This window comes from Heloderma suspectum, chromosome 3, assembly GCF_057233095.1.
Source record: "Heloderma suspectum isolate Gila_16-S chromosome 3, 16-S_ref, whole genome shotgun sequence".
Classification (NCBI taxonomy): Eukaryota; Metazoa; Chordata; class Lepidosauria; order Squamata; family Helodermatidae; genus Heloderma; species Heloderma suspectum.
Window position 1 is genome coordinate 297760367 of NC_139460.1, and position 20786 is coordinate 297781152.

Consider the following 20786-nt stretch of genomic DNA (forward strand, 5'->3'; position numbering starts at 1 on the left):
TAGTGCCACTGTAGTGGAGTTCTGGTTGTAGCTGCTGCAGTGCAAGCTTGGCTATAGCCTACCTTCAGCTGGTTCCACACCCACAAACCTCAGCTCTACGTGTAGCAGCTCAGTGCTCATGCGTAGTGTGGTTCTCTTTGACACTTGCATTCTCAGGTGTCTAGTACAATAATCCTGGACACCATTGACATTAGCACTAATTAGATAGGAAGATTACTGTACAGCACTTTTCTCCGACCTGGTGTCCTCCAGATGTGCTGTAGTCCAATACATGGGATGCTGAGAGTTGTAGTCCAATACATCTGGAGGACACCAGGTTGGAGAAGGCTGCTGTAGAGAGTTTGTTTTCTGAGTGAATTTTAGCCACCTCTTGAGATATTTAGAAAAACAAAAATTTGAGGAAGAACTGAACAAGTGTCCTGTTAGAAAGTTATTGAGACATTTTTCCATATTGAAAAAAGAAGCAACAAGGCTATGTCTGTGTTGTGTAGTTACAAACATTATCTTTCTCATTATGTCTTTCATCTGGTGGAGTGCATGATCTGTTAATTCTTGAATGCAGAGTTCTTTTAATAACAAACATTAAGGCGTAAGTCATCTGTTTCTCCCTAGCTTGCAATCAGAAGAACAACACTCAGTAAATCCTTCACACCTGTTCTGGTTGGAAGTGCTCTGAAGAACAAAGGTGTGCAACCTCTGTTGGATGCTGTTCTAGAATACCTTCCAAACCCATCAGAAGTGCAGAACTATGCTCTTCTCAACAAGGAGTGAGTATTCAGAGTTAAAGTTGGCAGAGGGCATCTAGTTTATACAGAGCTTATTTTCTAAAATAGACAGCTATGACTAATAGAACTAATATTTTCTTAATTGAAAACTATCCCATATTACTGTTTCTTGGAGATGAAAGGCCAACATGAAGGAAGGAATGAACTGCCTAATACAGTATGCTTTCTTCTACGACTTGGGACTACTGCCTTACACTGTTTACTTGGGAGTAAACTTCATTGAACTTAATGGGACTTACTTCTGCATAGCATAATAATTCTGCTTACTCTATATTCTGTTAGTATTCACAGTGTAAAGCAGACAATTATTTTTGTAATAAGCAAAAGTGACAAATAGTTCCAGATTAATTATACTGGATGAACAAATTAACTTAACATTTTCATAACTAATAAAGCTGTTGTTCATCTTCAGCACTTCCTTTTTCATCACATTTGGGAAAACATAGTTCGCCTTATTACATTAACATATTGACCTGGTTCTCATGTAACAACAGCCCATGGAATAACCCACCGATGGGCTGTCGTACATGAGCAGGAGAGAGTGAGTACGCTGCCCATGGCATGCCCACCACTTATGCTTTTACTCAGCAACCCATGAGCGGCTCCTTAATAGATTGCCGAGTGTGACATCTGAACTCAGACCGCTATGGCTTGTTGTTAGGTTAATCGCTGGGTTGTTTAGTCCCTAAACAACCCAACAGTCCAGGTTTGGATGTCATGCTTAACAACCTATGAAGGAGCTGCTCATGAGTTGCTAAGTAAACCTATGGGATGTTACATGTGAATTGGCCTGCTAGAGCAAAGATGGTTTAAAAATGAATTCAAGACCCATTGGCTGTGGATGCAAACTGAAAAGAAAAGCCACTTTTTCATCAAATTTGGTGCAGAGCAGAAGCTTGTGCATTAGTAACAAGTTCCAGAGGGGTAGATTTGTTAGTCTGTTGAACTAAAAACCAGAGATTCCTGCAGCACCTTTTAAAGAAAACTTTTTGTGCTGCAAGCTTTCATAGGATAAAGCCCTCTTTGCCAGATGTATGAAGTTGCCTCGTCAGCTGGTTGATGCATGTGTAGGTAGTGGACCTAGGAAAAGCTCTGGAACTTTGATTATCATCATCCCCAGTGATTAATCAGGCAGCAAATGTTCACCTGTGGTTAAAACTTTAGATAATTGCCAGTTAACAGTTAATTGATTTAAAGCATGAAGTCTGTATAACAGCTGGATTGCTGGAGATGGGCGAGGGCTTTTTTTAAAGAGATGAAGGTGTTATAATAGAGGCATTGCTATTTGTGGTATGGATGCTCATCCCACTGTCATCTCTATTAAATTAGCTTCCCAGATTTTTATGTTTTAAAACCGTGCAAACTCTTGCTTGACCAGAGATGATACTGAGATAACATAGGAATATACACAATGACAATAATGCCTCTGCCATATACCATCTTCAACTCTCTTTAAACACCATTGCCTGTCTCCACAGGATCAGATAATGTAAGATGCACAGGGCCGAACTGAGGATTCTGTATCTCCCATAGGCCTTCAGTGCCTATTGAGAATCCTCACTGAACTAGGCTGAAATAGTACTCTACAACAAGAGCAGGCTGATCAACACTGTTAAATATTGTAATGCAAACTATTTTTTTTTTTTTAAGGAATTCCCAGGAAAAATCCAAGATACTGCTAGGTTCTGTCAGAGACAATTCCCTGCCTTTTTTGGGCCTGGCATTTAAACTTGAGGTAGGTTTATTTCTTCTTTTTGTTTGATAGAGGTTTCTAATTAATTGAGAGGCATTGTTTCCATGACACCCAGGACATTAGTAGTGACAATTTGTCGTACATCTCGGGATATGTTTTACACTGATTTGTTTCTTGGCATCTCTGGTTCTCTTTTTTTTGTCTCCCACGATACATGAGCTGCTGTTTTTTGCCACTCGCAGGCTGGACGTTTTGGACAGCTCACATACGTTCGTGTATATCAGGGGATGTTAAAGAAAAGTGATTACATCTACAACACCAGGACTGGGAAGAAGGTGCGGGTGCAGAGACTTGTCCGCCTGCACGCAGACATGATGGAAGTGAGTTGGTATATGATCCATGTGGTATTCTTATTGCAAGTGAAGTCTCCTTTAGTCAAAAGAGAAGATAAAAACTAAGGCATTCTTATACAATTTGTAGCCAAGCGACTGTATCAAAGGGAAGGCCCTTCTAGTCAAATGAGGTAGCAAGCGTTTTAAGTTCCTTGCATGCACAATGGGATTTCATTTCGAGGTAGTTATACTTAACATTTCATTTCTTGTCCAAATGGTCTGCTTTCAATTTATATGATTTTAGTTGGTCAGTTTAATGTACATGCTCTAAAACTAATAAACTATATGTGTTCTTCATACTTTGTTGGGTGAACCCCTTATGTCTGGCAGTTAAGGATAGGCTATATAAAATACAGTATATATGCAGAATGCCTTATGACTGCTATGGAATGGCTACCAGCTTCTCTTCAGTAAGCCTATGTATTTAGTGCAAGTGGGTTTCACTTGAAGCCACAATATTAGATCTCCCTTGCCATTTCTTTGAATACCCATTTTTGCCTAATACTGTAAAAAGCACCTAAAATGCAATTTGTTTTGCTAGGACGTGGAACAAGTTTATGCAGGAGATATCTGTGCATTATTTGGCATTGACTGCGCTAGTGGGGATACATTCACAGATAAATCTAGCACTGACCTTTCCATGGTAAGTTTCTCCATAGCTGAACTACTGTAGCTTTCTTTACGTTTAATTCTGAAAAGCTCAATCCTGATTTTCCTCCTCAATGTAAATGCCATCTTTACAAAAGAAACTTTAATATTTTTTTTTTGGAAAAAGTTTTTATTTTTGGAATGCTTTTACAGCTATTACAAACTTTTTAAAACCTAAAGCATAACATTATATGCACGTATACTAATGGAAGTTCTACCATTTGGTGGGATGAAAGGGCATGATCACAAATGTACAATGCAATGAATACCACTGTGTGTTTTGTTTTCGTTTTGAAAAAGTGTTAGATTCTGTTATGCATAAAACTTTACTCTGACATTCTCCAAAAGGGAAATAGGTGGATAGCCTATTTTAGGAGATAATTCTCCACCAGTGTTCTGTTGGGTTCAGGGGTCAGTGGGTGAGAGCAGGAACTGGAAGTGGGCTTAAGAGCTCTCTTCCCCCTGCCCACCTAACTGTAGGAATGTGAATGAATGCACCAGGAAGATTCCACATTTGTTTGAACACAGGATTTACCTGAGCCTGGTTCACTTTTTTCTCTGTAGTGAGGAAAACTGAAAAGGGTTCTGAGTAAGTCTAAGACTTGTTCCCCATGTCTCCCCCCTCCCCCCGAACCCTAGATAAAGTGTTAGACGTAGAGTATAGTCTGAACAAGCCCTAGGTGAGGTGAATTCACTCATACTTGACAGCAATGGAAATAATTTGTTTGCATTGTACACAAATAGACAGGAGAGTGTGTATATCCACTGCTAAACAAACTAGGTTTGCCAGAGAGCCCATGCACACATATCAGAGTGGCACAATTAATCCCAGCTCCCTGACAAGTGTACCACTATGATAAAAACATGTTGCTACACACCTCACATTTTTTAGGTATGCGTCTCAAAAATATAGTCTGTGAAGCAGCCCCATATTTGTGCCTACAAGACAGACACCGCCCAGCCTTCCTTTGAAGAGTAAGATCCAGTTCAGACACATCAATCTCAATCTGATAAACCAAACACTGTGCCCACACACTTTCTCCTTTTGCACACCAGAATGCAATATTTTTGGGATTTTTTAACTACAGTTTCCCATTATCTTCAAAATGAGAAACTGTGGTTTAAAACTCAGACTACACACCAAGTGATCAAACCAGGGTCTGATCCTCTAATGAGAAACTAGAGTTTAACAAGTCGTAAAAGTTTTGAATTATGGAGAGTAAGAGAAGGGAGGAGGGAGCTTGTGGGCATTCTTGTCTTAATCTTCAAGAGTTTTATATGGATGTTCTTTTGTACTGATTCTGTTTTATGTTTTACAGGAATCTATTCATGTCCCTGATCCTGTCATTTCAATATCAATGAAGCCATCCAACAAGGTGGGAGTGTGAGTTTGAAAAGAAAGATCAGTAGTAAATTAGTTCTGTAGTCTGTTAGTACTGCTGTGAACTGACTGGGGTTTTTGGAGGAAAAAATGTCAGGGCTTGGCTGCACTTGCTACTTCCATTCAGAAGTAATTAAACCACATCTTCTGGTTTGGAAGCTCCTACTCCTACAAAGTTTTGATAGCCTTGTGGCCTCAGCCAGCAGTGTGAGCATGTGTGATCAATTCCAGCCGGGCTTTTACTAATGTCAACACAGCCCTGAGCGAGACATTCTCTGTTTGTGATGCTTGGAAGTCAGCATGTCTCGTGGATAGCCTGCACTTAATGGAGACTGCGCAACTCCATGTTGTGGGGTTTTGCTGTAAGCGTACCACTTGGACTGTTGGTTACTAAATGATTGAGAAAACGTTGATTTACTCTTGTGGATTTTTCTCCCTCTAGAATGATTTGGATAAGTTTTCAAAAGGTATTAACCGCTTCACAAGGGAAGATCCCACCTTCCGAGTCCATTTTGACACAGAGAGCAAAGAGACAATTGTTTCAGGAATGGGAGAACTGCATCTGGAAATCTATGCTCAGGTGATTGTCAAGACTGCATTGGTGAACTGTATTGCTGAGTCTCAGTTAACAAAAACATTTATTTAATTCATGTTATAGCCTAGCTTTGCTCACTGGTTGCATATGTGGCGATATGGATGACGTAAATTATACAGTGCTGGTCCAGCTTCTGTAGTGGGACCTATGTTAGTAATTTCTTGTAGTCCTAGTTTGTAAAGTTTTTCTTGAGGTGGAGGATTTTTCTTTCACAACTACAGGATCTGGACTAAAGCCTTACTCAAAAAAACAATCTGCTTATGGAGTGGGGGTGGCTTGCATCTGTTACTTATCTAAGAAATTGTAGTTAGAGATAATCTCAACTGAAAAATCAGATTTTGGCGTGCATTTTTCCTATGATTGTAGATGACATATTGAGTTCCTTAGTGAGGCTGTATCTATTTGGTAGCATGTTTAAATCAGTATAAATGTTTTTGTGCTCTTTTTATCTAGCGAATGGAAAGAGAATATGGTTGTCCTTGTCTTACCGGAAAACCTAAAGTAGCCTTTAGAGAGAGTATTGTGGCAGCTGTACCGTAAGTATTCACTCTTGCAAGCGAGAGCCACCAAACCAAGACCAGGGGACATTCGCTTTGGTTCTTAAAATATACATGGAATTGAAGGAATTTCTGGACCCAAGTCAACCTGTTGTGTAGCCATTGTTCTAGCTGTATAGAGTTGCTTTAAAGAAGTATTTTAACAACCTCTAAGAATAGCATTGAAGGTGTGCAGCTATTCCTGTGCTGCACGTTTTGGCTGGCGGCTATTCCGTGTTACTTTCACTCCATGCTGTGGATGCCATAGAACTTGCATATGCCAAGGAATAATTTCCTGTGGATAAACAGCAGCAAATATTAGAAAAACCAGAGTATTAGAGAAAGCAGGGAACTGTGCTTCATCTCTAGGCATTGGGCAAACATCATGTTCTGCTCCTATCTAGTAAATTTGTGTCAGGTAACATTTCTTTCCTCCTTCTCTCTTTCTTTCCTACTCATATGTTAATCAAGTGCTGTGAATTATAGACCAGGACAGTCCAGAATGTGGATGACAGAACAGGGAGAAAATCTTTTCACTAATATAATGTCAAGTAATGCCACGCACTGTTGTTTAAAGGCTGACTTTTCAAACCTGTAATACCAGCATGTTCTCTGCGTAGTTAATATGCATAGTAAACCATGCAGCAAGAAGGAAGTCTTGATTCTCATAGCTTGCAGCACTTCTGTTGCAGTGTGCAATGCAGAGAGGAACACAGCAACCCCACTAAGTCACCCTCTGTGGATCTCGCTCTTATGGCACTTGAAAACAGCATTTATACCTTCCTGTGGATGTCCCTCTTAGTTCTGGCTTTGTGTTGCATTCTCATTGTGTGTCATGTAGGCATTCTGGTTCCTGAAGCTTTTTCTAAACAGCTGGGCAGTCTGCAGCATAAGGCTGATTTCTCCCAGGCATGTGAGAGGGTTCCTGTATGGAGTTGTAGCAAACGGCAATCTTATTTTGGGAAGACTCTGTGGTTAGGTTTTGCTACAAGCTTTGAGCTAGTTCATCTCTTATACAAGAACTCTACATGATGCACTCCAGCTGCATTCATGCAGAGAACTATAGTGTGGGAACTTAATCTTCCACACATTCAGCCTCTCAGCTGTGATTCATGCGTAGGTATGGATGCCTTTTGTAATGAGGCTGATTAACAAATTTATATATCTGAGGTGGAGAAGGAATTCCATCACGCTCAGATTGGTTAAGATTTGTCTTCCCCTGTAGTACGCAGTTTGGCATCATTGAAGCTAATTTTGGAGGTGCCATAGGTTGAATCCAAAGGTTCCGTTCTGATGGAAGGAGCCTCCCTCTGATGGAGAAAGAGAACCTGTGGAGGATCCTGCCTTTAGGAAGGGGGTTGCACTTTATGATTTGCTCTAGACCCTTTCAGCCCTGTGATTCAGTGGGAAGATGTAAATGTATTAGGAGCTGGTCTAAAAGACTGGCCAAGGAAATTTCACTTTCTCTTTACTTTTTAGGTCCTCGGCTACTAAAGTTAGGAAAATGCAACAAAAATCCCAAAGACTTCCAGTAAGAGTCAGAGTTGTCTGTACTTCACAATAAAATAATGATGCTGCACCTAGGTAACCAGGGTTGCCAACTGGCCAGGAAAAAAAAGAAGAATGAAGAAGAGCCTAGCCTTCTTCAGTGCCTTCAGCAAAGGGTAATATGCAGAAATGAGCAGGTGAAGCTATTCACTGTAGAGAGTGAAATATTATCACCTCCTGATGGCTTCAGATCAAATAGCTGTTAAAGGACACCTAGAATAGTAGGTTCAAAGTTAGCTGCTCAGATTCTGCACCAAGAATTCTGTAATATGTATAGTTTATGCAGATTTGCAAAATTTCTCTCATTTCGTGTAATTCCAAATTTTTACTAAACTAGTTTGATGTATTTTGGTTTGTCACCCAACCTTGGAAATCATAGTCCGGTCCTCCTCTGGCTTCTGAGATTGCAACAGGTGTTAACGACACACTTTCAAACTTAGATGTGCAGCCATAGGAGTCAGAGCTTTTGGGTACTGTTTTGGTGCTGTTGGGTTTTTAAAATAAGGAGTACCGAGTTACTCAAAAAGCTGAATTCTGTTGCTTCATATGGCATTTTGCATTTTTTCTGCCCTCCCACTGAATCATGATATATCCACAGCTCTGGAGCCAAGGTCCTGGTCTTGAACCAAGGTTGTAATCTGTGTCCAAGCATGAACAATAGCATCACTTTACTTTTCAGGCTGTCTTAATCCTATGCTATGCTGCATGGCAGGCAGGCATATTGGACTAGGCATGAGACTCTTAATACAGCCTATGTTGTTGCCTCCAGCTCTGGTGCTCTTGAGTGCCCCCTCCTCTCATACCATCCAGCTATGTGTCCTGGCCTTTTGCAGTATTCACTGTGCTAGAATTTCCCTATCTGCAGATAAGGATCTTGATTCCACTTCCACCCCCCTTATTTTAAATATTTACAATGTTGTTACTTGCCTGGGAGACGATATCGTGGATTAAAACCACATAGGAAAATTCAAGATAATCATCATTTCTTTTCTGAAATGAACAAAAGGGAGAAAGTACTCTGGCTTTAGTAAGTATGGCTGTCTTTCAAACATAGCTAACTAATTTCAAATGTCCTTAACAAGCATGAAACACTAGAGAGCTGAATAAACAGAAGAGACCTATTTTCCCCCTCTTCACTTCATTTAACCACTTAACATCAGGGAAGCAAACTCCCAAAGTTTAAATAATCTCTGGTTTCTCAAACAACTGTATGCCATCTTGGTTTTTTTAAATACTGATTTTATTCTCTTAAGGAGAACAGCTGTTGTTTCCATAAACAATTTCATAGGGTAGAACTGACTCATTGCTTGTTGTATCTTAGCATTCAATCACTATGGAGACTCTTTCCTTGGCTTGTGGTGATCTGGATTTTTGTGACCTCAGATCCTTTTTTGTTGTTAAGTCATGTCTGACTCTTTGTGACCCCATGGACCATAGCACGCCAGGCCTTCCTGTCCTCCGCTCTCTCCCGGAGCATGCTCAAGTTCATATTCATTGCATCCGTGATGCTATCTAGCCATCTCATCCTCTGCCGTCCCCTTCTCCTTTTGCCTTCAGTCTTTCCCAGCATCAGGGTCTTTTCCAGAGAGTGTTCTCTTCGCATTAGGTGGCCAAAATATTTCACCTTCAGCTTCAGTATCTGTCCTTCCAATGAGCACTCAGGGTTGATTTCCTTTAGGATGCACTGATTGGACCTCCTTGCAGTCCAGGGGACTCGTAAGAGTCTTCTCCAGCACCACAGTTCGAAAGCATCAATTCTTCGGCGCTCAGCCTTCCTTATAGTCCAGCTCTCACAGCCATACATTACTACTGGGAAAACCATAGCTTTGATTAGACGGACCTGTGTCGGCAAGGTGATGTCTCTGCTTCTTACTATGCTGTCTAGGTTTGCCATAGCTTTCCTCCCAAGGAGCAAGCGTCTTTTAATTTCATGACTACAGTCACCGTCTGCGGTGATCTTAGAACCCAAGAAAATAAAATCTGTCACTGCTCCCTTTTCTTCCCCTTCTATATGCCAGGAAGTGATGGGGCCAGATGCCATGATCTTAGTTTTTTTAATGTTGAGTTTCAAAACAACTTTTGCACTCTCCTCTTTCACCCTCAACAAGAGGCTCTTTAGAGCCTCTTCACTTTCTGCCATTAGGGTGGTATCGTCTGTGTATCTGAGGTTGTTGATAATTCTCCAGGCAATCTTAATTCCGACCTGTGATTCATCCAACCCGGCATTTCTCATGATGTACTCTGCATATAAGTTAAATATGCAGGGCGACAATATGCAGACTTGTCGTACTCCTTTCCCAATTTTGAACCAATCGGTTGTTCCATGTCTGGTTCTTGCTGTTGCTTCTTGACCCTCGTACAGGTTTCTCAGGAGACAGGTAAGGTGGTCTGGTACTCCCATCACTTTCAGAATTTGCCACAGTTTGTTGTGATCCACACAATCAAAGGCTTTAGCGTAGTCAATGAAGCAGATATAGACGTTTTTCTGGAATTCTCTTGCTTTCTCCATGATCCAGCGGATGTTGGCGATTTGATCTCTAGTTCCTCTGCCTCTTCGAAACCCAGCTTGTACTTCCGGTAGTTCTTGGTTCACATACTGCTGAAGCCTAGTTTGTAGGATTTTGAGCATAACCTTGCTGGCATGTGAAATGAGCGCAATTGTATGGTAGTTTGAACACTCTTTGGCATTGCCCTTCTTTGGAACTGGAATGTAAACTGACCTTTTCCAGTCTTGTGGCCACTGTTGAGTGTTCCAAGTTTGTTGGCATATTGAGTGCAGCACTTTAACAGCATCATCTTTTAGGATTTTATATAGCTTAGCTGGAATACTGTCATCTCCACCAGCTATGTTGTTAGTAATGCTTCCTAAGGCCCACTTGACTTCACTCTCTAGCATGTCCGGCTCAAGTTCAGTGACCGCACTATCATGGCTATCACGGACATTCAGATCTTTCCTGTATAGTTCTTCTGTGTGTTCTTTCCACCTCTTCCTAATCTCATCTGCTTCTGTTAGGTACCTACCTCCTTTGTCCTTTATCATGCCCGTCTTTGCACAAAACGTTCCCTTGAGATCTCCGATTTTCTTGAAAAGATCTATAGTCTTTCCCATTCTGTTGTTTCCCTCAATGTCTTTGCATTGTTCATTTAAGAAGGCCTTCTTGTCTCTCCTTGCTATTCTCTGGAACTCTGCATTCAGTTGGATATATCTTCCCCTTTCTCCCTTGCTTTTCGCGTCCCTTCTTTCCTCAGCTACTTGTCAAGCCTCATCAGACAGCCACTTGGCTTTCTTGCATTTCTTTTTCTTTGGGATGGATTGAGTTGTTGCCCCCTGAACAATGTTACGGACCTCCCTCCATCGTTCCTCAGGCACTCTTGTCTATCAGGTCTAATCCCTTAAATCTATTCTTTACCTCCACTGTATATTCATAAGGGATATGATTTAGGTCATACCTGAATGGTTTAGTGGTTTTCCCTACGTTCTTCCATTTAAGCCGAAATTTTGCAAGCAGCAGCTCATGATCTGAGCCACAGTCAGCTCCAGGTCTTGTTTTTACAGAGCTTCTCCATCTTTGGCTGCAAAGGACATAATCAATCTGATTTCGATATTGACCATCTGGAGTCACCTCTTGTGCTGTTGGAAAAGAGTGTTTGCTATGATCAGCGTGTTCTCTTGGCAAAACTCTATTAGCCTTTGTCCTGCTTCATTTTGTACACCAAGGCCATGCTTGCCTGTTATCCCGGTGATTTCATGACTTCCTACTTTGGCGTTCCAATCCCCTATGATGAAAAGGACATCTTTTTTTGATGTTAGTTCTAGAAGGTGTTGTAGGTCTTCATAGAACCTATCAGCCTCAGCTTCTTCGTCATCAGTGGTTGGGGCATAGACTTGAATTACTGTGATGTTGAATGGTTTGCCTTGGATTCGTACAGAGATCATTCTATCGTTTTTGAGATTGTACCCCAGTACTGCTTTTCCCACCCTTTTATTGACTATGAGTGCTAGTCCATTTCTTCTAAGGGATTCTTGCCCACAGTAGTAGATATAATGGTCACCTGAATTAAATTCGCCCATGCCTGTCCATTTTAGTTTGCTGATGCCCAAGATGTCAATGTTCAATCTTGCCATCTCATGTTTGACCATCTCCAGCTTAACTTGATTCATTGATCTTATACTCCAGGTTGCTAAACAATATTGTTCTTTATAGCATCGGACTTTCTTTTCACCACCAGACACATCCACAGCTGAGTGTCCTTTCGGCTTTGGCCCAGCCGCTTCACTCTTTCTGGCGCTACTTGGAAATACCCTCTGCTCTTCCCCAGTAGTATATTGGACACCTCCCAACCTGAGAAGCTTATCTTCCGGCGTCATATCTTTTAGCCTTGTGATACGTTCCATGGGGTTTTCTTGGCAAGAATACTAGAGTGGGTTGCCATTTCCTCCTCCAGTGGACCACATTTTGTCAGAACTCTCCGCCATGACCTGTCTGTCTTGGGTGGCCCTGCATGGCATAGCTTCACTGAGTTACGCAAGCCCCTTCGCCACAACCAGGCAGTGATCCATGCCAGGGTCAGATCCTTTAGGGTTTGGTAAGAAGTGTGGAACTAAAGATCTCTAAAAAGGCAGCATGCTCCAGAAAGTAACACATACAGTTCTATTAGGTATTTAGGGCAAACCTTCTAGCATGGCTGTTTTTAACGTTTCAGGGTTTTTATTCCTCACGCTATTAGCCAGAGCGATACTGTTGCCAACAAAGAGACTTAAAAAAAACACCATTTATATGATTGACATTTTTCAGAAACAACTGTAGAGAACATGGCCAGGTCGATACATATAATTCAGAAATATATTGAACAAATTCACAACTCCATAAATGAAATAAGATAAAGTTTTAAAAAGACAGCATGAGAGTATTCAGAGATGTTCCATTTAAGAAATATTGAAACAGCGTGTTTCTTTCAGAAAGAACTGTCACCCCAGTATGAGACTTGAGCTGTCATGCACATCCTCCATTTGGGGAGAAAAGTAATGAACTGTACTGTATTGTGTTTATTTGAGCACGGTTTCTCCCAAGCCACCTGCACAGTCCCTCAAAAGAACTTGAGTGTTTAAGTTGGGAGGCCCCAATAGAGAGCGGAGAGGGCTCCTGAGGTTGAAATGTATCCTGGTAATGCAACACCTGAACAAACACATTTTAGTTCTTGCTGATTAGGAGCAATTCATAGTGTGCCTCACCAAGACAAGGGAGACTGTGACCTGGTTTGCGCGATCAAAGGAAGCCACTGTGGCTTATATAAACCACAATTTAAATTGTGGTGTGTGCCTGGTGTGATTTCCATGATCACTGCCCAGGTGCAGCTTGTTATGTCATCTGAACCCAGGCAGTATGGCTTGTTGGAGGCGGAAGCAACCCTTCAATAACCCTGTTATTGGAGGGATGTTTCCTCCTCCAACAAGCCATGTCACCAGGGTTCCGACAACACAACAAGCTGCACCTGGGCAGTGATTATGGAAATTGTGCCTTGCACGCACCACAATTTAAACTGTGGTTTATATAAGCCACAGTGGCTTATTTTGATCGTGCAAACCAGGGCAGTCTTCCTTGTCTTGACGGGGCACACTATGAATTGCTCCTTATCAGCAAGAACTAAAATGTGTTTGTTCAGGTGTTGCATTATCAGGATAAATTTCAACCTGATCCAAGCCTCAGGAGCCTGCTCCGCGCCCTCCCACACGCGCTGCAATTTAAATACGCCATGGTGGCTTATTTGATTGTGCAAACTGGTCCTGTGTTGTGCTGCCTCCTTTATGAAGACAGAGGCGCAGGCAGGGGTGAGGGACTGGTTTTACTGTCCCTAGCAATTTGTCAGGTTTTCTTAGGCAAATACAACTCATATTTTTTTAGGCAAGTGTAACTCATACTTGAGGCTTCTCAAGGGGGAGCAGCCCAATGTTCTTTTGCTCTGTTGTTTCTTAAGGTTACGTCATTTTTGTTGAAGGAAAACAGCAGTGTTGGAAGAGCTCAGGTTGTCATCACACAGATTACCTCCCAAATGGCTCCTTTTGAAAGGAGTCTTTTGAAGAGCACCTCATTTAATTAACTTAAAAGTGGAAATAACTTACCACTTGCTTGACACTTTGAATTTGTACCATTTTATACCAGGTGTCTTCTGTTGAATTCTGCCATATTATGTAACCACAGGCAACCCAGGCTAAGTGCTGAATAGGCTCCATTTCTGCAGACATATTTCCATAACTGTCTGGCAACAGAAACAAAGTTTGTATTGAACTGAGGGGTTGTTTTTTTAACACTTCAGTTCTAGGCACTGTATATGAATTTTAATCCTTTGCCGCCAAAAAAAGGATGCTTTGTAGTTCGGTAAAATGTATGCAAATCCATGTGTCTTGCATCAGTTTGCAGAACTTGCATGTACAACTGCATAATTAGGGCAGCATGAGTAGGAGTCATGTAGGAGGGACCCGTAGCTATGCTAGCTATACAAATCCTATGTTCATAGGCTGGAACCGTACGTGCATACTGTGTCCTTGTTTCCATACATACATATCATGACTATAAGCTTGCTGTGTTAAAATGGCAGCAAAAATTCTCCAGTTTCTTCACTGGATACCAGGTTTTACACATGTAGGATAACTGACAAACTGAATGTAATAATATTTTCTAGACAAGTAGCCATTTTAGTCTGTTGCAGCAAAACCAACGAAGAGTCTTGTGGCACTTTAAAGACTAACACAGTTATGGCCTAAGCTTTTGTGGACCGGAGTCTACGTCACATAGAATATCCTGAAAGGGCGGAGATGCATGTACCCACACATGCATGTAAAGAGAAGAAAAAATGTTCGCAGTGAGGTCAGAGGGTGATGAATTGTAAGAAATAGACAGGGTACAATCCTATGGTCCCTGGAGAGCATCCCAGGGACCATAGGATTTTTCAGATATTCCCCCTCCCAAAGTTGAAGACACTGCTACAACTTCAGGAGGGGGGCTCCAGTATCCAGTCCCTCTCCCTCACAGCTGCCACAGGAAGACGCGTGGCACCTGCTTTCCAAGGTCAGAAAAGAGGCTTTGTAAGACCTCATAGAGGTCAAAAACATGGTGTTTCAGTAGGTGGGGAGAGGTCAAGATAGGAAAAAATGTGATGGCTTCTCCAGCCCCAGCTCTGTCCCCAGCAACAAGCATCCTCTAGACAGACTCAGAGGCCCATCTAGAGGAAAACTTACAAAAAGGATGGTGGAGAGGTGGAAATTGCCTCCCTTGCTCCTCTCACCCTGTTGGCAGTAGCCCGGCAGGGCTCTGAAATCAGAGGCTTCCTTCTAACAAGCGAAGTTAGATTATGTATCGAATTATTATTATTTACCCCTTATTTGCTTTTCCCTCTGCCCCCACTGCTAACATTTTTTCCTTCCAGCTCTGGACTCAAGTCTGCAAAAGCATATTCTTTTACTCTTTAAAGTGCCACAAGATTCTGTTGCTTGTTTTGTAATAATATTGTAAGGCAGCCCTGTGTAGTTTGATACTTGCCCAGGCACGTTGCAATTTCTTTTGGATGAACAGCTTGCTCAGTCCTCTCGGGCCACCCCGTTACATGATGACCTGTGTTTTCAAAAACTTACTTGTACATCTGATACAAAAACTGAATAATCTAGCAAGCGTTTAGCTTATATTCATCTATTGTATTGATGAGCTTATAACTAATTGCAGCTGGTTTAAAGCAGAGGCAGCCAACATTAAGGTTGACCCACCAAGGTTTTCTGTGTGGCTCTTTGCCTCTGCTACTGGCTGGTTGTTATAAGTGGAACCAGATAGAGAAGCCCACCTTGCCGCACCAGATAATCTCACCTGGCAAAGCCAAAGATTGGGGTGGCCTAGGAGACTCGTGGGTTGCACCAAATGGAGGAGCAAAGCTGTCCTCCATCTTTTTTATAGTTTTAATTATTACTTCTAATTTATAAGCCAACGTGGCTTATAAAGTTTTTAAAACTGAAAAGGTAGGGTAAATTATTAACAAATAAATATTATAGCCCACCTCATCCTCCAACTGAAGAAACCTCACCTATCCCTGACTTAAAAGAAAGCTGCCAACTTGTGTTCAAGCAAGGAGTCCCTCCAATAACAAATTCAGATGGTGAGTGCTAATTGAAATGGGACCACTTAGAAACAGAGGGGAAGGTATCACCATGCTTGGGAAACAAAAAACGTCTTTTTAAAAAAGACCACTAACGGGGGCAAATGAACAGTCCAATGAGTCTGAGCAGGCTCAGTAGCCACAGTATCTTGAGTGTCAGTTGGAAAAGAAAAACAAAGCCTGAGGCAGGAGAGACAAATGCCCTGCTTGGAGGAAATCGGTGGTTAGAAAAAGAGCACTCCTGTTAGGAGGAAGGGTACACTTGTTGCAGATTCCATTTGTGATTAATTGTTTCAAAAATTTCACTAGACATTATGCAGTTTAGCATTCATACAGAAAGTCACAGATCTTTTTTAAAACCTGGAATATTTTGTGCCTCTAATGGTTCTGGCAGATTCTTGATTCTGTTGTAAAATTTGTTATCGGCTTGCTCTGTATTTGTTCCGAACTCCCCTTCCACTGTATAATGCACTTCTGGAGCAACATGTGGGTCACCATGATGATAAAGAATCTCAGAGGTGCAGTTCACAGGACTGTCCTGTTGCAGGAATAATCAAAAAAGTTTAAAACATCAGTACAAAATGCTAGCATTTTTCTAATGAGAAACACATTTTGCTTCACTTTTGTTTTAATATAAGCCTGATACTATGTGAACAAAGTAGAGCGAAGCCATTCCTACTGTTAAGACTATCCATGCACCTCCCTTACGCAAATCCTTTCTTGAACCCTGGATGCTCAGAATAATTGCAGACAGTTCTCAATTCCAGGAAAATGCCACACACATTCTTCCCCTCTCCCTTTCCTCTTTCTGATTTTTTTTTTTAAATAGGGTTAATAGGCATTTTTATGCACTGTTTAAAAATCTAAGTTAGTGACAGAAAGGAATGTTTTTGTTAAACTTGCATGCATATCCTAAACATATTTGCTTAACAGTAAATACGAACATCACTTGATTCCTTATCCTTTTGAAGACTTGGAGCTGATGCATGAGGTTATGAAACTTCTGTCTGTTATAGTCAGTTCATACACATAAGTCCTCAAGTGGTGAACATAACTGTCTGAACCAGCAACACCCCCTCAGATTTTCATCAGAACTTAACTTTCATATAATGATCCAAAGTTCTGCAGGGATTTACGCAGACAGGGGGCTGCCTGGCCCACTAATCTTCTATGTCACAAGGGATTTTCAGACTCCCCCCTGCTACTAATAGCTTGGAGGACTATTCATAAGAACAAGAGAAGAGCCATGCTGGATCAGACCAAGGGTCCATCTAGTCCAGCATTCTGTTCGAACAGTGGCCAAGCAGCTGTTGACCAGGAACCCACAAGCAGGACATGAGCGTAACAGCACCCTCCCACCCATGCTCCCTAGCAACTTGTGAATATAGGCATACTGACTCTGATACTGGAGGCATCATATAGTCATCAGGAATAGTAGCCATTGATACCTTTATCCTCCATGAATTTGTGTAACTTCCTTTTAAAGCCATCCAAATTGGTGGCCATCACTACATTTTGGGGAAGCGAATTCCATAGTTTATGCACTGGATGAAGAAGTGCTTCCTTTTATCTCCCACCAATCAGCTTCATGCGATGACCCCAGGTTCTAGTACTATGAGAGAGGGAGAAAAATGTCTCCCTCTCCACATTCTCCACACCATGCATAATTGTGTAGACCTCTATCATGTCTCCCCTTACCCTCTTTTCCAAGCTAAACAATCCCAGCTGTTGTAACCTTCTCTCATAGGGGAAATACTCCAGCCCCTTGAGCATTTTTGTTGCCCTTCTTGGCACTTTTTCCAGCCAAGAATGTGTTTGAGGACTTTCCTTAGAGTCAACCTTTGCTTTGTTATAGGTTTCCTTGTAAATAATATGTGAAAAGATTCCTGTCAGGAAACACACACGGAACAAGAAGGCCCTAAAAAATCCTGACTGACAATAAACAAAGAGCCAGAACTTACTTTCTGCAGGGTTTCTTCCATTGCAAACTTCAGGCGGTATTTATGTCCAACACCTGGAATGTCCTGAAGTAAAAAGAGAATTATATTGTTTTCCTAACAGTATGGCATTATTCTGTACCTGTATGAAATCAGTACTGAAAAACAGGAAATCTGGAGGTTACAGAAGGCATTAAAAAAGTCATGAGTAAAGCACACTTAGGGCGCAATCCTATGGCCGCTAGTCAGCAGCTAGATAGCCATAGGATAGGTCGGTTCCTGGGAACTGATCTCAGAGCACGCACTCTGAGGTCGGTTCCCTGAGAACCCACCTCTACCCCCCCCCCCGTGCTGCCTTGAAGGCAGCGCGGAATGGCCCCGAGCTCAGAGGAGGAGTATGGAGCAGCAAAAACAGGGTGTTCCTGAGGGCGTGCCGGGGCGGACGGAAGTGCCATTCCGATGCTTCCTATAAATCTGCCGGCGTCTGCCCCCCCCCGCTCCGATTTGCCACGGCTAGGCAGCTGAAATTGGCTGTCTAACCATGAATGCACAGCGGCTGAAGCACGGAGGGGACAATCCCCTCTGCATTGCTCCTGCCCTGCATTGGATAGGCGGTTGCCTCCGAGTTCGGAGGCGGATGCCTATCTTGACAGGATTGCACCCTTAAATCCCACTGATTTCAGTAGGAGTACACATTTCCATTGCTTTTTCCTGTTGAAATCAGTGGTGCTTAACTTTAGCGGGACTGTGCCCAAGTGTTTAAAGCAGTGAGCAGCTGCCTCTTAGAACCCCAGTTTGATACCATTTGTGGATGTGACAATGGTGATACGGATGGTGACTGTGTATACCAGCCTTCCCGAACCAGGTGCCCTCCAAATGTTTTGGATTTTAACTTCCATCAGCCCCAGACAGCATGGCCGCTCACAACTTCCTTAGGGGGCAGTGAGAATTTTTTGGGGAAGTAATTTGACACTTATTTGCCATGCTCGATGTGTTTCAGGCATTTTCTGTATTGGCTGCAACTGGTGGGGTGGGGGTGGAATCAGGTCTGTGCTGTTTTGGATTAACACTTTTATGGAGAGAAAACAATTGCGACAATCAACTTTTGATCTATTAAGCATTTATATTTTCCCTTTTCGATGTGCTGTGGAAATACAGGCCGCAGTGCCACTTTTTTTGTTTCCGCGTGTAACAAAAGGAGACGGCAGGCAGGGAAACCAGGGAGATGCCTGGAAGTAGAATAGTGGGGGCTAAACCTGTAACAGGATGGGCTGGGGACAATACACGTGTAGTGGGGTTGAAGTAGTAGATCATTCTGCAAACCTCAGGACTGAGCACTTTTCAGCGCAGCTTTCAGGACCACGTGGCAAGCCTGGCACGGGGAAGAGAAAGCTTTGGAGCAAGGCCTTGGCTTGCTCTGGCCAGTAATGGCGATCGCTCTGGGCCAAGTCGAGGGGTTTGTGCGCCTTTCAAAAGCAAGCCTCCTCTCTTGCACCACGGAGTGGTCCTTGGTGTCCTGGATTAAAGGGCGCTGCGAGCGCGCGCTCCTCCGCAGTGCCCGGTGGGCGTGAGAGTGTGCTTGGATCGGTAGTATTTAGTCCAGAAACGCTTTCGGGGGGCAGCGCTCGTTGCAGTCGCGATTCTCTCGCCCCAGGCGAAAGAAGTGGCGGATCCCCGCCGCCCCGCTGAAGCAGAAGCGCCAGCCTCTCGGCGGCTTCGACAGGCGCCTCTTCGCAGCCCGCTCCTCTGCAGGCTGGCCGGCCCCCCGTGCTCTGTGGCTGGGAGGGCCGGAGGGTAAGGCGGCGCCCTCCTTGGGCGCGGCACCCCCACCCAGCCCCACCGACAGGTGCTCACCTCTCGGCTGGCTTGGCGCACCTCCCGCACCGCGAAGATCTTGCTGGGGCTGCCGTGCTGGTAGTTGATGTAGTTCTCCACCACCCCGGCGGCTCTGGTGGCCGGGTAATGGGACGGCGGGATCTCCATGGGGCCGGCTCCGGGGCGCGCGGCGGGCTGCTTGCGGAGGCCGCGGCGCTGCTCGCTCCTCCCAGGCAAGGCGGAAAGGTCGGTCGGGCTGGGCTGGGCCGGGGCGGTGGCAGCCGCCGCGCACAATAGGGTCTCTTGTGCCGCCGCCGAGAGAGAGGCAGGAAGGAGGAGGAGAGCGAGCAGAGCGGAGGCTGCTGGGGCGCGAAGGCGCAACATCTGCCCGCCGAGGAGCCGCATCTGGGCGGGGGGGCCTCCTGCGCAGGCCGCAGCTGTGGCGCACGCTCCCCGTGGTCGAGAAGCTCGACCAGCGCGCGAAGGGGGCCCAGGGCGAGGCGGGTGTTTGCAGGGGACACATGGAAATGTCCCATTCGGTCAACAAAATACCGGGCAGCGTGAACTCCAGAAGGGCTGCGGGCATGTTTTCCCGAGAGTTCATCGGGACTTATTCCCAAAGAAGTCTGCATGGGATTGCAGCCAAAGTGCTTTGACCCCTTTAGCGAGGGCTATCCGGATACTAAGGATGTTTATTTTGAACTAAATTCCCACGGAAATCAATTGGTAATGTTCCTTGGCTTCGAAAATTATTTCCAGGAAGCAAGCCTCACTGAACTGTCTTCCAAAATGCTGTAGTGCCACCTTCCCCACACTGCTGCCCTCCAGATGCTTTGGACTTCAATTCCCACTAGCCCCAGCCAGTCAGGAATGCTGGGAATTGTAATCCAAAGTATCTGGAGGGCACCAAATTGGGGAAAGCTGCTTTATAGGGAAGCAACCAAATCCTAAGTATGTTTGTCTGGAGCTGAATCTCACTGAAATCAGTTAGGATTTGTCTTAATAAAGCTGCATGCTTTCCAGAAGCAAGACTCCTTGGACTCAGTGGAACTTTCTTCCAATAAATTCATTAAGGATCCGACTGCACCTGATTTAATTTGGCAAAAGCTTTTGTTGGGAGCAACCTGCTTAATCAAATGCCTTAAGGAACGCGCCACTTGGTGCCTCTCAGTTGTTTCCTTTCTGGAGTACCTGCAGCTCTGATTATCTGCAGTAAGGGATATATGTCCACAGCGTTCTGTGCAGCCTGGAGTAATGGACAATTTAGGGAACAGCTAGGCCCCCTTTTCCTTCCTAGAGAAGCCTGCCTTCATA

General features: G+C 43.5%; 2 protein-coding genes across 2 annotated transcripts in view; one reads left to right on the forward strand and one right to left on the reverse strand.

Moving 5' to 3' along the window:
* The window catches only part of GFM1 (G elongation factor mitochondrial 1), a 48112-nt gene that overhangs the window by 16016 nt on the left and 11310 nt on the right, over window positions 1-20786 (forward strand). The window contains exons 7-13 of the mRNA XM_084847350.1: window positions 613-767; window positions 2436-2520; window positions 2721-2858; window positions 3412-3513; window positions 4838-4894; window positions 5342-5479; window positions 5948-6030. Of these exons, the coding sequence (XP_084703476.1) occupies window positions 613-767; window positions 2436-2520; window positions 2721-2858; window positions 3412-3513; window positions 4838-4894; window positions 5342-5479; window positions 5948-6030 (758 nt within the window). The remainder of the gene's footprint in view (window positions 1-612; window positions 768-2435; window positions 2521-2720; window positions 2859-3411; window positions 3514-4837; window positions 4895-5341; window positions 5480-5947; window positions 6031-20786) is intronic.
* Window positions 3637-19707, reverse strand: LOC146351477 (latexin-like). The gene is made up of 6 exons (XM_084847358.1): window positions 19512-19707; window positions 17682-17744; window positions 16081-16258; window positions 13700-13836; window positions 8506-8568; window positions 3637-6325 (listed from the first exon to the last, which is right to left on the reverse strand). The coding sequence occupies exons 1-6, from the start codon at window positions 19638-19640 to the stop codon at window positions 6227-6229; spliced, it is 669 nt and encodes a 222-aa protein (XP_084703484.1). The 5' UTR covers window positions 19641-19707; the 3' UTR covers window positions 3637-6226.